Consider the following 15,742-nt stretch of genomic DNA (forward strand, 5'->3'; position numbering starts at 1 on the left):
CATTATATCTTAGAGCATTTAATATGACCTCCCTATATTTTTAAGCCAAAATTCCTGATACATACAACTTAAAATTTTTTCACTATTATAGCATTTAATCTTCTACAGTTTTTTAAATAATATAATAGTTTATTTTTATATCATTTTGTGCCTTTTCCCATCTCAGTTGTAATCCCCATGGGCTTCCCATCACCAATTCACCCATGTGCCATCACCATAATCTAGTGCACTCCACCCCACTCCACCCCCAATTTTTGATCCCATTCCCCATTCCACCCCCATAAAATGTCTCTGGTATATGGTTGTTCATTATTATTATTATTTTCTCCCCTGGTCCTTTATACTCCTGCTATGAGTGAAACCATCTGGTATTTTTCCTTTCCTAGGAAAGGGTTTTATTTTGTTTTTAATGATTTATTTTATTTATTTATACACACAAGAACTGGGGTGAAGGCCAGAGGTGCAGGGGTAAGAGGGTTCACCAGTGTGGGGAACAGAACAGGCAGATCTACTGAAATACACTGCTGAGGGGAGCAGTGGGTGAGACAGGAGAGGTCTGTTGCACCATGTGAGACACCTCCCTGGCTGAGGATAGAACTCAGGCCACAGTGGCTGGAGATAGCTTGATAGAGCTGAAACTTTAACCCCTGTGCCACCTGGGAGGCCCAGGAAAGGGGTTTTGAAGCAAGTTCTAGAAAGCTGGAGGAAAAGAGCAAAATGAAAATATACACCAAGGTAACAACTGCCATTGTCAGTCTCCTCATGTGTCTCTCACCCATCTATCTTTTCCATGTCCCCCAAGTAACTGGGACAAATCCAAATCCAAGAAGGACACAAGCAATTCTCTGTCTGTCTCTCCTGAACCCACCTGCTTTAGATACAAGCGCCTTACCTGGCCACTCAGCTCTGCCCCTGTTAAAATAGATTCCCTAATTTGTTATATAACATAATAAATATTTAATAATTGGATAATTATTTATAATCTTCAAAAATATCAAGGAAACAAAGAGGAACCTCATCACACTGAGGGAGACCATAGAGATGTGGCCACGTGATCCATTGGCTTCAGCAAACATTATTGGGTCAAGTGAGACAACTTGGTATTCAAATGGAATCTTGAGGACACAACTTATAAGCAGGACGGGCTTGGTTCCTTGTTTGAAGGAACTGGGGTGATGTGGACTGAGCCTGACAATTTATTTGGAAAGCTTTCCAAAACTTCTTTGTGCTCCAGTGACAATGCTTCTGTAAATGTGTGCTTGTTTGAAAATGAAAACTATTTTTAAAATTAACCATTAGCCTTGGTTGAGTAATCACTATGTGTCAGCACTGTGCTCAGTGCAGATTTAGTTCCCCAGGAAACTTTCTGGTTTGCATCTCTGCCCCAATGGAGTTCCTCTCCTCTGCACTGATAACACCTTCCCCCTGGACGACCATGTGGTAGCAGCTTGTGCTGTCAGTAACAGCCTCCTTCCTCCCTCACTAGAGAGACTCAACTCTTTGCAGTCAAAAACTGTATCTCACTATCCGGTATAGACACAGCTTCTGGTAAATGGTCAGCACCAACCCGTGCTTGCTGAAGGCAGCAGCGGCCTTCACCCCCATCCCTCCCGCCCCATGACTAGTCAGAGATGAGTCGCCAGACTCAGGATGCATGTCTGATTCATGATTTCTTTTCTAGGTGGCCCTGGATCTGGCAAAGGCACACAGTGTGAAAAACTGGTGGAAAAATATGGCTTTACCCACCTCTCAACTGGTGAGCTCCTGCGTAATGAGCTGGCAACAGAATCTGAAAGGAGCAAATTGATCAGAGACATTATGGAACGTGGAGACCTGGTGCCCTCAGTAAGCATCAGCTGCCTTCCCAGGATGGGAAGATAGTCTGAAGTGTTGCAGTTCACCTAAGCTTCTAGAATAAACGAAACACAAAAGGACAATAGTTGTACTGTATCTACATGGCCCATCATTGACCAAAATAGTTTGGTGACATAGGACGTTCCCTTCCCCAGGACTTCCCGATGACTCCCTATCAAACTCACAATGAAATCTAGAGTCCTTGCCATGATTCTGGCCTCCAGCTCCTTCTCCAGTGAAACTTCCCATCACTGTCACCTTGCTTATTCGCACCCAGTCCCAGGTCTCTTCATTGCTCCTCACACAGGCCAGGCTCGTTCCTGCCTCAGAGTCTTTGCACTTGCCATTTCTACAGCCTGACTGCTCACTCTGCCTCCAGACACTCATGTAGTTTGCGCCCTTACTGCATCTAGAAGTCTACTTAAGTATCAGTTGTCCAGAGGCCCTCCCCAGCCATCGTATCTGAGAGGCATTCTGCTTCCCTTTGCCCTTCTTTAGTTTTGTTCCTACCCATTCTCACCAGATCTTTGTATATATCTATTTTTTCACCTATTGTCCATCTTCCTCACTAGTATACAAACTTATGAAGAGTTAATCACAATAATCTAGGGATAGATTCTGATCATGCTTGATGGCTACATTCCCTGAGCAAAAAGCTGGGGAATGTCAGTGAGCCAGAGAACACATAACGAACCCCATTTTGGCAGTCGGTTGTGTTTTTCCTACACCCATCCCCAAGTTTTCATGTATCTGCTTCCCTTATTTTTCATAAGCATAGGTTAAATAAAAATCTTTAACTGAGAAAGTGGTACAGCTACAAAATTCTACTTTACATCTACTGAAAATCTTCTCAAGTCAGTGGATATCAATTTTATATACTATTTACTAAAAGAATCAACAGTGAAATACATTTTGTACCATACGTTGCCTAGTTTTAAACTGCCATTATGCCTAATTCAAGGAGTGCTATTATATGAGAGATGGCTGCCATATTTCATCTACTCTAAGATGCTATTAATGTAAGTCTCCTCATTAAGATATAAGTAGAAAAAATACATCTAAGAAAAAAGCACAAGCAATTAAACTGTGACCAAGCACTGATTATAAGATCCCCACCACTTCATCAACATTAAAGTGTGCGTGTTGGGGGAGGAGGGTTGGTGAGACTCTGAATTGTTGAAATAAGGCTATGTTCTATATGTTACTCACCTTCTCTGACCTTTTCTCCCTGTCTCAAAGGGATGACTTAGGAGAGCTGTGGTAATTGTAATGTTGTTCATGGAAGAGCTCAGGCTCTAACCCTTCTTCCTCTGCTCCAGGGTTTCATTCTGGAGCTCCTGAAGGAGGCCATGGTGGCCAGCCTCCACGACACCAAAGGCTTCTTGATTGACGGTTATCCTCGGGAAGTGAAGCAAGGGGAGGAGTTCGGACATAGGGTGAGCTGCTGTTGTGACAACTATCGCAAAAGAAAATTGAGACCAACATTGAGGTCGAGGTTAAATTCAAAATTTATTTCTTCCTCAATTATGCTAATTAAGACTTTCAGTTAGTTACAGGTGACAAGAAGAACTCAATACAAACTAACAAAAAAAAAAAAAAAAAGATGGTGGTGGTGATGATAGTGGTAGAATTTATGGTTCAGGTAACTAAAAGTTCCAAGAGTCATTTACACTTGGTTGAATTCATGTGTTCAAATATGTTCATTCATCATCTCAGTTTCGCCATCTCTTAGACTTTCCTTAACGCTGACTTCATTTTCTCCCTGTTCCAGGCTTATATTCTGCCATCTGAGTAATCTCTCAAAAAAATGTTTCTGTTTTCTAGTGGGCCCAACAAAAGACCAAGGGTGGTTTTATTATCCTGGATTAGGTCATGATTCTTATCACTGAACTAGTCATGTGGCCAGACAGAAGGTGATGGAATAACATGCAGGAAGACCCTGGTCCAGCCTGGAGCAGCAGGCCAAATGTGGGAGGGGAGTAAAGGTACCCCAGCTGAACCACATAGATGGAGAAAGGGAAGGAAAATTACCCCCAGGAAAATAGGGATGCCTTTAGAAGAAGGTAGGGGAGTGCATTCTGAGCAGTCCAAATCAAATACATGGACCACTCTCACTCCCAACATCCCAACCTCCCTAAGTCCTCCCTTTTCCTGGGTGTGTCAGGCCTCTCACAGTGGAACAGCAGGAAGTAAAAGCCCTTGTAGCTCCCACTCATTGAACCTGCACTGGGCCAGCTCCTGCGCTACACATCTCACACCCCTGCCTCAAATTTAACAACATCCAAACCAGGGTGAGACAATTGTCCTCATTTGCTAAAAAGAAGACTCCAGAGTACATGCGTGTAGGTATTTGTGTAGACACATATTTAGGCTAGTTTTAAAATATTTTCATTTTGCTATATTTTTTATAAGATTTATTTATTTATACGAACAGAACTAGAGTGCAGGCCAGAGATGCCAGAGGTGAGAGGATTCACCAGAGACAGAGTGGGACCAGAACAGGCAGACTGACTGAAATACACTCCTGAAGGAAGCACCGTGCAGGCCAGGAAGCACCGTCCCACCACACCATGTGGGTCGCGTTCCAGGGCTGGGGACCGAACTTGTGTTGCAGTGGCTGCGATAGCTTCATAGTGCTGTGTTTTAACCTGCTGTGCCACCATGGAGGGCCCATTTTGCTATATTTTTTTTAAAAAGCCTTTTAGGTAGGTAGAGGCAGTATTTTCCTCACACAAAAAGTGATGAATTAGGCCTAGAGAGGTAACACAACGATCTGCCCATGGTCACACAGCTGGTAAGTGACAGCAGATTGGTGATAGCTGATTGTGGGAATAAGATTTGGAGGGGTCCCCACCATCCAGCTCCAACCCTACAATGTTGATTAAGGTAATTATTTCTTGTCTGTCTACTGGGGTCTGGTTCCACCTCCTTCTGAATCTTTGTTTCATTTAAATCCCTAAATAAATGGTCTCTTAATATCTAAAGGGCAATTGTTTACCTTCCTCTACATAGCCTTCTTGCAACTAGAGCAGAAAAATTTTCCCCTACTGTGTTAGTAAGTATTCCTGAATATTAAGTCTTCTTTAGACTGTTTTACATTTTTGTCTATTCTAGTCTTCTAACCAGTGTTCCAGAAGCGGATGAGGTTCTTGGGGGAACCATGTTAGTAACTGAGGAGCAGGGGTATTTTCCTGTTGCCACCTCAGAATTTGGACTTATGCAAGGCTGGGAAGTTGAGTGGGAAGGCAGAAAAGAGGAAGGTGTGGCTGAGTCTTAGCAGAGCTCCCTGCCTAATGGGGACTGACTTGTCATTAAAATGCAGCAAGAGATGTGCTCAGCTGCTACGGGGTCATCAGTGTTTATTGAGGTTCAGGCTTCAAGGTGGCAGCACCTCAGCCAATGATTTCACACTTACTTGCCTGTGATTTTGTCTGAAAAGCCTGAGAGGGCTAAAAGTGACCCAGTAATCCATCATGCTCTTGCCTTTATGTGCAGGGGAGTGAGGGGGGAGGGGGAATGTTTTTAAATTTTTGTTTTTTTTTTTTAATTGCTCTCAGAAGCAGTAGAATATACTTACAACACCCCCAAATGACCGAATGTAATACATAAGATGTATGGTACGTACGTACAACTCTTTATCAACTACTTCCAAACAACAACAAAATCAGACTTGGGTCTTTTTAAAAATGGATCTGAAGGTGGGGCTCTCCCTGGTGGCACAACGGGTTAAAGCACCACATTATGAAGTTCTTCGAAGCCACTGCAGCATGAGTTCCAACCCCGGCTAGGGAGCTGACCCACATGGCCTGGCAGACCTCTTCTGAACCACCCGCTGCTCCCCTCAGCAGTGTACTTTGTCAAGTTGCCGCTTCTGCTCCCCACTCTGTCTTTAGTGAACCCTCCCACCTACCACACCTCTTGCCTGTACCCCAGTTCTATAAGTATAAATAAATAAATCTTCAAAAAAAAATGAATTTGAAGGCAAAGCCCTCAATTTAGGCCAAAGGGTTCCAAATTGCTATGAGTAGTAATGACTCACCTGGAGTCTCCCAAGGTAACCTCTTCAAAGCACATCTCATGCTCTGTCTCAGAAAGGCTGGCTTTTCACCTCTGCCATATGTTAGCATGACCCTGGCCAACTCACTTTGCTTCCGATCCCTCCTCTATAAGATGGAGATGATAATACCCACCAAACCTCTGGTAGAGGATTTTGTGACCATCAAATGATATATATTACTATGTTTTCTGAGCTATAAAAGGCTAGAAGATAATATCTAGATGGTTATTCACTTTGGGGTTTGTTTAATAAAGGAAAAGACCAGATAGAAGTTTAGTAACTAATATGTATCTCCTCTGTACATGGGAGACCCAGCATGATCAAGTAACTCACTCATGTGGCTCTAGACGTCAACTTGCTGTTGCTGTTGTTTCATACTAGTTTATTTATGAAGTTTCCATTTTCACTCATCAACAGGTTTTCTTGTATTTCTATTCACTCAGTTCATTGAGCTCTGGAGGATGACTCAGGTCATCTTGGTGAGCCAACCATTTTCATAACAAGTCCAGATTTTCTGCAGGAGTTTTTTTTTTTTTTTTCCTGTGACTTCTCCTGATAGAAGAGAGGAGAGATCACTAACAGCTTTCACACTTTGCATAGTACCAACTCATCATATGTGTTCAAATTTGTCCCAACTTCTGGCAGACTTTAAGTAAACATTTCCCAAAGCTTCCTGTGCAAAATTGCTGTTTCCCACTCTTTTAATACTATTTTATGTTAGAATCTATTCACATTTTTCTGTGAATTTATGCACTGAAAGCAGTGTGATGCCCATGTGCACCATGCAGTTGGCACCTGCCCACAGCCCCCAGAATCACAGGCACCTGCCCACAGTCCCCCAGCCACTGGGGGTGTTAAGGTGGCACACAGACTGTAGCTGGCAGCTCAGCACAAGTTCTAGATGCCATCTTCAGTAAGTTACCTACGATTCGGGGAAGTCAGCGAGGGTGCTTACTGGGAAGAGATAAGGGGGTAGGTTTTTCTGGAATAGACCCTTGCAGAGGCTCTGGCTTTATTTGTTTGTTTAATCCCTACTGGTCTATCCCCTGATCTTTGGGTATGTAAGAACTGAAATCATTCACATGATCTTCTCCAAAGTAAAGCAAAACTTCTACGTTGGGCCACATTCAGAAGGGATTTTTTTAGATGTGCTACAGAGAGCTTAGGAATGAGAAAGTCATCAACATAGTGACCGAAATTCAAGCAATGCTAAATTCCATAATGTCATTTCAAAAACCATGAGTCCTGTCACTGGATTGAACCAAAAAGCACTCAAGTAGATGTCTGCAAAGACTATCTTTTGCATACCACTGGGAGGAGTTTACAAAGCCTGAATGCAACATTGATTTGTCCCTGTGAGCAATAGCATTAGAAGATTCTATGGTCAGTTAGGCTTCTGTGCAAAAGAACATATCCACCATCCAACACAAATACCTGCTTCCAACCCAACCAGAAAATCAAAGATGCTACAACACAGAAGCCACTGTTGATTCATTATGCCCTGCAGGAGCCCCATCATTTGATCAGTTCCTTCCAAATTACAGTCAAGTAATTAATTTGAAATTTTGCAAAGATAAATATGGACACACTATTTTCCCCCGAGAGTGACAGCACTCGTCCTGGTTGAGAGCACAGCAAATGTCTTGAACACCCATCAGACCTGCAATATTATTTGAAGCCTATTCAAGTCTGTGAATGTTTTTAACCAGCCTACAAACTCCCACCAGCCTTTCTGTATCACAGATGTGCCTGATGCTGAAGACCATCTGTTACTGAAGAAAAATTCAGCCCAGTTAGTTAAGCTGACACTTGCCTACCTCTGAGTTCTCAGAGATGCAAGTCCTTTAAGGATGTGCTTCTCTACATAAACTCACCATAGACCAAATCAAGCTTTGTCCACAGCTTGGGTAAATACATGGGCAATTTCTCCATCACCTTCCAAGGGGACGAAAAATCAATTCAATCCCCCCATTGAATTAATGATCTGTGCCTTTGATAGCCAATGTGGCATATTTGGAAAGAGTACGCATGTATGCGTGTGTGTTTGTGGGTGTGTGTGATGGGGCAGAAGGAATGAATAGGAAGGAGGAGTGAGGTTTCCCATCAGCATTCCCATCTCCCACCCCAACTGAGAACCCCTGACTTTGATTTTAGTGTTAACAAGGCTGTTTTCAGAGACTGGCTTTGTAACTCACTGGCAAGTCATTTATCTTTCCAAGGGTCAATTTCCTCCTCTGTAAAATGGACATTGAAAATAGACATCTTGACACCTCTTGAGATAATTGGATGGATTCTTTGAAAAATGGCTTACACATTTATAAGTCTGAATATGATGTTTAATATGTTTTTGTTACACATTTTTCAAAGTGATGTGTATTTTTCTGACTATAGAAATAAAAATTATATAGATATAATACAGAAAAGCATAAAACAAAACAAAACTATCCAGAGAACACACCCATTAAAGAATGTTAGTTCTTTGATATATGTTCATCTAGTCTTTGTTCTACCCATTTTTATGTTAAAACCAATCAGAATACATAACTAAAAGAATAATGGCTGTTATTTTTTTGAGCACTGAAAATGTGCCCAGAACTGAACTAGATGTCATTTTATTCATCTTTACAATCTCTTTCAGTAGGTATTATTAGCCCCACTTTATGGATGATCACCATCTCCAGAAGGGGTGTGTGCTTAAGCTTGACTCCCTTGTGTGAATTCGAAATGCCTTCTTGAATTAACCCAGTATTGTGCTTGACAGCAGCCAAACAAAAAACACATTAACAGAAGTGAAGTGTGTGCCTTTGCTCTTGGCTTTTCCCTCCCTGAAGCCTCTTCACTGAAATCCTGCCCTTAGCCTGAATATGCACATAATTTCCCCGATTGTGTGAATGATGACATCATTATCCCTCTGCCTGACTACTTTGAACTCTTTCCTAACATTTTTCATCAGCGATTGTTTATTATTCTCATCTTCACAATGAGTTCTTAAAAAAAACTTACTTATGAGGGTCCTCCCTGGTGGAGCAGAGGGTTAAAGCACAGCACTAAGAAGCTAAAGCCACTTCAGCATGAGTTAGATCCCCGCCAGGCCCACAGGTGACCACATGGCGTGGCAGACCTCTCCTGGCCCGCGCCCGCTGCTCCCCTCAGCAGTGCACTTCGTTGATCTGCCTGTTCTGCTCCCCACTCTGTCTCTGTCTCTCACCATCTCTGCACCTCCGGCCTGTACCCCAGTTCTGTATGCACAAATAAATAAATCTTAAAAAAAAAAAAAAAGAACTTACGAATCTGGAATCTGGCCAAGAAAATTTCTAGGTGGTGGTATGTTCTGATTGGAATTGCGGGGAACCTTGTGGCTAGAGAAATGCACCGGGAAACCCCCCCACCCCTCGGGTTCTTGTCAGACTGACCAAACAAGCAATTACTATCAGACAGAATAGTAGGACAAAAAGATTAAATTTAGTTACATACCTATGGAAACTTATGTGCTGTAAATTCTCTAGTGAAGGTGACAAACTGGGGATTTATAACTTGAACTAAGGAGTGGAAAAGTCTGAGGCATCAAGGAGCAAGATGGGGGTCTTACATGAAAAGAAGGGGATGAATTCCTATGAGCAAACCTTGCTTCTGTATGTTTGCCCTGCCTTAGTAGGAAAAAAATGAAGGGCTTTTTGTGGATATGGCCTGAAATATAGGTGATCTCCATTCTTTAAGGTAATGCTAACAGTTCACCTTGAGACTCCCAAGGCCTTGACTGACCTTAGTCAGCTTCAAGTGCCAAGGTGACAAATACTAGAAAAACATCTTCCTGGGCCATCTTGAAAATCACCTATCTGAACATTTGGGGGGAAGTCAGTCCTATAGGAACCACGTTGGCATTTTCCACTTGAGATTTTCTATTCTCCTCATCTGACTTGGTTCATTTTTGAACTTTGAGCTATACTGTGGCTGCATATGGGTGGCAGTTGTGGTGGCAATGGGTGTTATCATAATCAGGGTTGTATGTCCAGGAATTCTGGAATGAACCAAATACCCCTCCTCTGATGAGGCACCCAAGGGTGAGAGCAAGTGGGAAGTAGGTGTGTATTTTGCTAGCCAGGGGTCCTACTTCCCAGTGCAAGTCGCTGGTAAGTGTGCTGGGGCATATGATTATCCTGGAAGCCTCCTTGGGTCCTCTGACTCTAAACCCAAATCTGACCAACAGGGGATTGTGCATTCAAAGAGTATGTTTCCAGGTCCATGTTAAGTACTGTTATCTCAATTTATGTTATACCCGAAGTTAGTCTGGTTCTTAAGTATTAACTCATTTCATCTTCACAATCATCCTAGTGTGTGGAAACTATCATTTCCCTCATTTTAAAAGGAGAAAACTGAGGCACAGAACATGATAGCTGAAAATTTCAATAGGAGAATTTCTGGAAGGCACGACCCCATTACTGTCACTGTGGCCAAATGGGCATCCTGACTTAATTAGAAGAAAACTGAAGTTTTATGGCAAGTGTGGCCTCTGACTGCTCACTTCTCCCACTATCCTGCCCTCCACTCTTAGTTCCACTGGGCCCCTAGCATCTAGTCTGAGTCCATTCTGAAGGCTCCAGAACCTTCCATTAGGGTGAAGTCACCAAATTTTGGAGTGACACACAGCTTGGCTCAGGACTATCACTAACTAGTCCTCAGTGACCTTGGGCAAGTTAGGCTCTGCAAGCCTCCATTTCTTCCCCCACTTCAGAGGTGCTGAAAGGATTAAAGAGATAACTGCATGTAAACCCTTCCCTCATTGTGCTCAGCCTGAAATGTGGCTGGTAGTGGCTCCACCCTTCCAGGCATTCAATTTCTAATAGAGGTCCCTGAAGATCCAATGTCTATGAAGAACCCCCTGGTGCAAGTGGCAGAATTCTAGGGACACCAGCAGGGGGATGTTGGAGGCAGGGAGTTAACCCAAGTCTCTGTACTCCACTGACACATGGACAGGGTTCTCTACATTCCAGCTCACATGATGTTAGGGGCTACCCACAGCCCAGAGAAGAAGCGGGAGAGCTGGCAATCAGAGCGTGCCACTAAAACGCTTCTCTAAAGGTGTAATCAAAGTGAATGAGGTTTCATTCAAACATTTCTGTAATGTTAGATATTACGTACATCAGTGGTGCCAGCCACTCCCAGGTGGCTCGACAATTTTTTATGTAGGTAGGGATGGCTCATTCAGGAGAGACAAGTCAGGTCAAAGCCTATAATCTGGGCATGAGGAAATGGCCTGATTAGAGCAACTTCTCACAGTGCTAATTTGTGAAGACTTTGAGGGTCTTTACAGAACCAAACTCCAAAGTGTGGTGGTCTGAGACTGGCAAGGATAGTGTTTGAGATGACATTCTAACAAGTTCCCAAATCACATCAGTGCCACTGTTGCCTGAACCCCTCTTTGAAAAGTCAGAATGGGAGATGAGGCTACTTCTCTGTTCTGAGTTTACTTTGATCCAGAAGACCTTTCATTTACTACCAGCTCCTGCTCAGATACAGATACAGATATCTCTGTACCTAAATAAGCCCCTGAATTTTGTTTCCTGTCCCCAAGATTGGCCTGAAAACCCCTGCAGTTAAAAAGACAACTTTGGCCCTCCCTGGTGGCGCAGCGGGTTAAAGCACAGCACTAAGAAGCTTAAGCTGCATGAGTTCAATCCCCGCCTGCCCTGGAGGTGACCACACGGTGTGGCAGACCTCTCCTGACCCGCCCACTGCTCCCCTCAGCAGTGTACTTGTAGATCTGCCTGTTCTGTTCCCCACTCTGTCTCTGGTGAAACCTCTTGCCACCCCTGAGCCTCTGATCTGTATGTTCTGTATGCACAAATAAATAAATCTTTAAAAAAAAAAGAGAGAGACAACTTTATCTTCCCATCCAGCCCCACAGAGAAGTGCTCCAAAGAGCCCATCTCTCTGTGCCAGAGGCTGCCTCCCAAGCTCGCCCTCTGCTGGTGGACAAAGGACATTTTCTACACCATCATTTAGCTTTTCTTGCTCTTCAAATGCTCGTTTTTCTTCTTGTTAAAGCAAGCAAAAAATGCTGCATGATATTGTCCGAAGATTTAGTTTACTTTCCTAGATTTTGGAGAATTTTCCCACTCTTTTCCTTGTTGTATACCCTTCAGAAGAGTAGGTAAACATTTGATAACACTCACTAGCCTCTTAGGTTTTTATGTGTTGGCTAGGAGTCCTTCCTGCCCTGACTTAGTTACTATCCTTTCCACATACTTTCAACAGCAGGGGACAGCAAGATGTTCATTTACTCATAACCTTGCTTTGCAAGATCAGGAGTTTCTTTTGAATCAGGGCTACAGTTGGTAATGGAGCCAACATAGAGACATACGGAAGGAAAGTACACTTAAGAAAAGGATGGGGGAGGGGAAAACTGTTCTTATCACCATCCTTCATTCATTAAAACATTTCTTACATCACATACTTTTGCAAGAGGTGGGCCTGCTCACCCCAAGAACTGGCAGCCAGACACAGGAGAGCAACCAACAGCTAATACTTTTTGAGTGTTTGTTGTAGACGGAGCAACATACTTTCATTATCTTATTTAATTTTATTTATCTTCACAGCAATTCTGTAAGCATTGGCATTTCATGGATGAATATGGGGGTGCAGAAAAGTTAACATTAAGTGACAGTTTTGATGACCAAGTTAATTAGCTTATAAGAACAATGTCTCTGAGGGGTGATAGACTTGGCTGCCTGCTTCTCACTCAGGGTTTCGCTGCCAGAGTGTACATTAAGTGTGCATGTCTGGAGCTGGGTTTGGGTGTCTTGAAAGGGCTGCTGGGCCTCTCTGTCCACACAGCCGCTCTAAGAAGCTAGCTGTGCCTCCTCACATCTCGGTCAGGATGTTCAGGTATCTCAGACAGCAGCTGACTAGACAGAAACTGCAACCTTTCTTATGGTCTTCCTTCTAAAAGCATGCCACATCATTTCCATTGTATCCTACTAGACAAAATAGTTACAAGTCAGTTAGATTCAGGGTGGCGGAAGAATGGGTTGTGTGTGTAATATTGGAGTCAAATCTCCACAACAGGATTTGACCCTAAGAGCTTGGCTTCTACCTTTGCCTATTTAACCATCGTGCTCTCCTCACCTGCACACAGCTGCATGGTCACACCACGCTCCTATGAATCAGCTTCAGGTACAATGGTAGCACAAAGGAGGAACTGAACAGCTCTGTCACCGTAAGTCAGGAAAGGCTTCCAGGAGGAAACCACACACACACAAGCACACACCTCCCTTTAGTGGAGTGGACTGATTGAGAACTGCTCTGGGTAGCATGCTCTATAATACCTGTGTTAGGTGAGGTGACTTAAAAGCTGAGGGCAAGAGACAGCCGCCATGCAGCATATGGAAAACCACTGACTGAAAGTTAACAAAAAGGAGTGATGAGGGAAAGTCCAGCGAGAAATAAGGTGTGAGACAAAAGGGCTTAACCTAACACTGACCTGGACATGGGGAGTCACAAAGTTCAGTCCCATCTTCACTGTGGTTGTTAAGACCTTGCGACCAGCCAGAAAGCTAAGAAGAGAAAGAACTGGGGCCCAGCCTTTCCAGAGCCCCACAGAGTGGCATATCTGACTGCCATTTCCTCCACCCTCAGATTGGAGAACCACACTTGGTGATCTGTATGGACTGCTCGGCAGACACCATGACCAACCGCCTTCTCCAGAAGCGTCAGAGAAGCCCAAGGATGGACAACAGCACCGCTGCCATCGCCAAGCGCCTTGAAACCTACTACCGAGCCTCCATCCCGGTGATCGCCTACTACGAAACGAAAACACAGCTACACAAGGTGAGTCCTTTGCCTCCCCGCCCCCACAATGTGAGCCTGTTACAGATTCTTTTCAAGAGGTGGGAAGAAAAATAGGGAACATTCTCACTAGGGAATGTGGGAATTCCAGCCTCAGAGAGCCAAAACAGGTCCCTTACTCTCTTTACATTGTTATTAGTCAAGATTAAATGTCTGTCATGATAGGGAAACTACAATTTGCATAAATGCCTTGTGGATGCTGAAAACAACTCCTTTTTCTAAGAAAATAGGAGGGAAGGGAGAATGATTTTTTCTGTGTGACCTCTAGCCTCCGCTGAACAGGATGATCCAAAAGATCTCTTCTAGATCCAAGATTTAACAACTTTGAATTTCTAAATTTTTGCATTTTGTTCATAATTGACACCTGCTTCCTTAGCCTCAATTTCTTGCAATAACTAGTTATTAGGAAGGAGAAGCAGCACATGAGCCAGAAAAGCAGGTAGTTAAGTTAAACAATGAAGATACTATGCAGGCCAGGAGTGTCAACTTAGTGACCATCAGCAATAACCTGTACTGAGTCACCACTGATTTCAAGAGTTTAGGGAAACTGCCTGGTCCCATTCACTTGCTCACTTAAATAAATTTGTATCAAGCATCCCACTGAGCCAGCCACTGGTTGCCCTACCCTGTTTGGAAGCAGATAATAAGAAACATTTCTTGCCTTTGGAGTTTAGGGTTTTAATTAGGGGAAATGGACAAATCTATAATCACATTATCAGCTTAAGAGGAACACAGAGTTCTGAAGGCCCTTGATCTAAAGGGAACAAAAAGTATTGGAAGAAGGTTGTGTAGGAGAATTAATCTGTGAGGGGAGCAGGGCAAACCACAAGGAAGAATTCCAAGTGAAAAAGATTAAGAAAGGCAAGGATCTCAGCTTGGCTGTGACATAAAGTGCCAAGGAAAAGAGGAACAAGACATGGGAGTGGACCAAAACACATGACTGGACCAAGGTATACACACACACACACACACACACACACACACACACAGTGGACTACTACTCAGTGATCAAAAAGGATAACTAGTGCTATTTGTGGCAACATGGATGGAGCTGAAAGGGATTATGCTAAATGAAATAAGTCAGAAAGAAAAAGTTAATTTGGTCTCCATTCAGATGATTTCACATGGAATGTAGAGACACTGAACAAAAGGTCAAGAAAAAAGACAAAACTTGCAAGCTGACCATAAATCTGAGAGACAGCAGGGAAGGGGGTGCGGAAGGGGTCAAAATAAGAGGGAAGAGCACAAGGGACTGTGCAGCTGGATCACAGTGCTATGGTGGTGGGAGAACTACAGGGACTACACCTGAGGAAAGAAATCAAATACTGTCCCAAAATTAGAAAATACATTAATTTTTTTAGAGAGAGAAAGATAGAGTGGAGAGCCCAGTAAGGGCCAGATCAAGATGTCTTTCATAAGAGCAAGTGATTGTCCTGAGGATGTTGGAAACTACTGAGAACAGACAAAGTACAAATTTAGAAGGCTTGTTCCATCAACTTTGTGGAAAACAGCTCTAGAGAGGGTAAGGCCAGGAGATCACTGGGAGACTAGAACAGGAGAATGGGTATCTACTTCTGTTCTTCACAGAAAGTTAATCAATCAATAGTTAACAAACTTGTTTGTAAGGCAACTCCATTATCATTTCCTTGGGGAGAATTGCTGATAATGAATTCTTCTAAAAACTATTAATGGCCCATTTTCTACAAGTCCGAGAATTTAGCACTGGGTCTAGAAGACTGAAAGGTGCCTCTTGCTTAAAATCAGGTGTGTCAATTACATCATCCCAACTTCCAAGTCACAGCAGACACTGTTAATCCATCCAGTCACTCTTTGCTGCAGCCTCCAGATGTGTCCTCAATGTTTGTGAACCTACTACCAGTCACTAGGCTGAAAGTGCAAAAGCACAGGGATACAGAATGAACCTAGCTATGTGTCAGGGAGCTCTGGTTGTCACAGAGAACAAAGGCTTAGCTCATTGCAAGCAAG

The 15,742-nt window shown here is 43.2% G+C and overlaps 1 protein-coding gene across 2 annotated transcripts in view; it reads left to right on the forward strand.

Moving 5' to 3' along the window:
- Positions 1 to 15,742, forward strand: part of AK5 (adenylate kinase 5) — a 214,700-nt gene that overhangs the window by 191,093 nt on the left and 7,865 nt on the right. For both annotated transcript variants that reach the window (XM_012722539.1, XM_004679135.2), the window contains exons 11-13: positions 1,682 to 1,845; positions 3,174 to 3,290; positions 13,547 to 13,738. In XM_012722539.1, the coding sequence (XP_012577993.1) occupies positions 1,682 to 1,845; positions 3,174 to 3,290; positions 13,547 to 13,738 (473 nt within the window). The remainder of the gene's footprint in view (positions 1 to 1,681; positions 1,846 to 3,173; positions 3,291 to 13,546; positions 13,739 to 15,742) is intronic.

Source organism: Condylura cristata, unplaced genomic scaffold, assembly GCF_000260355.1.
Source record: "Condylura cristata isolate star-nosed mole 26May11 unplaced genomic scaffold, ConCri1.0 scaffold00008, whole genome shotgun sequence".
Classification (NCBI taxonomy): Eukaryota; Metazoa; Chordata; class Mammalia; order Eulipotyphla; family Talpidae; genus Condylura; species Condylura cristata.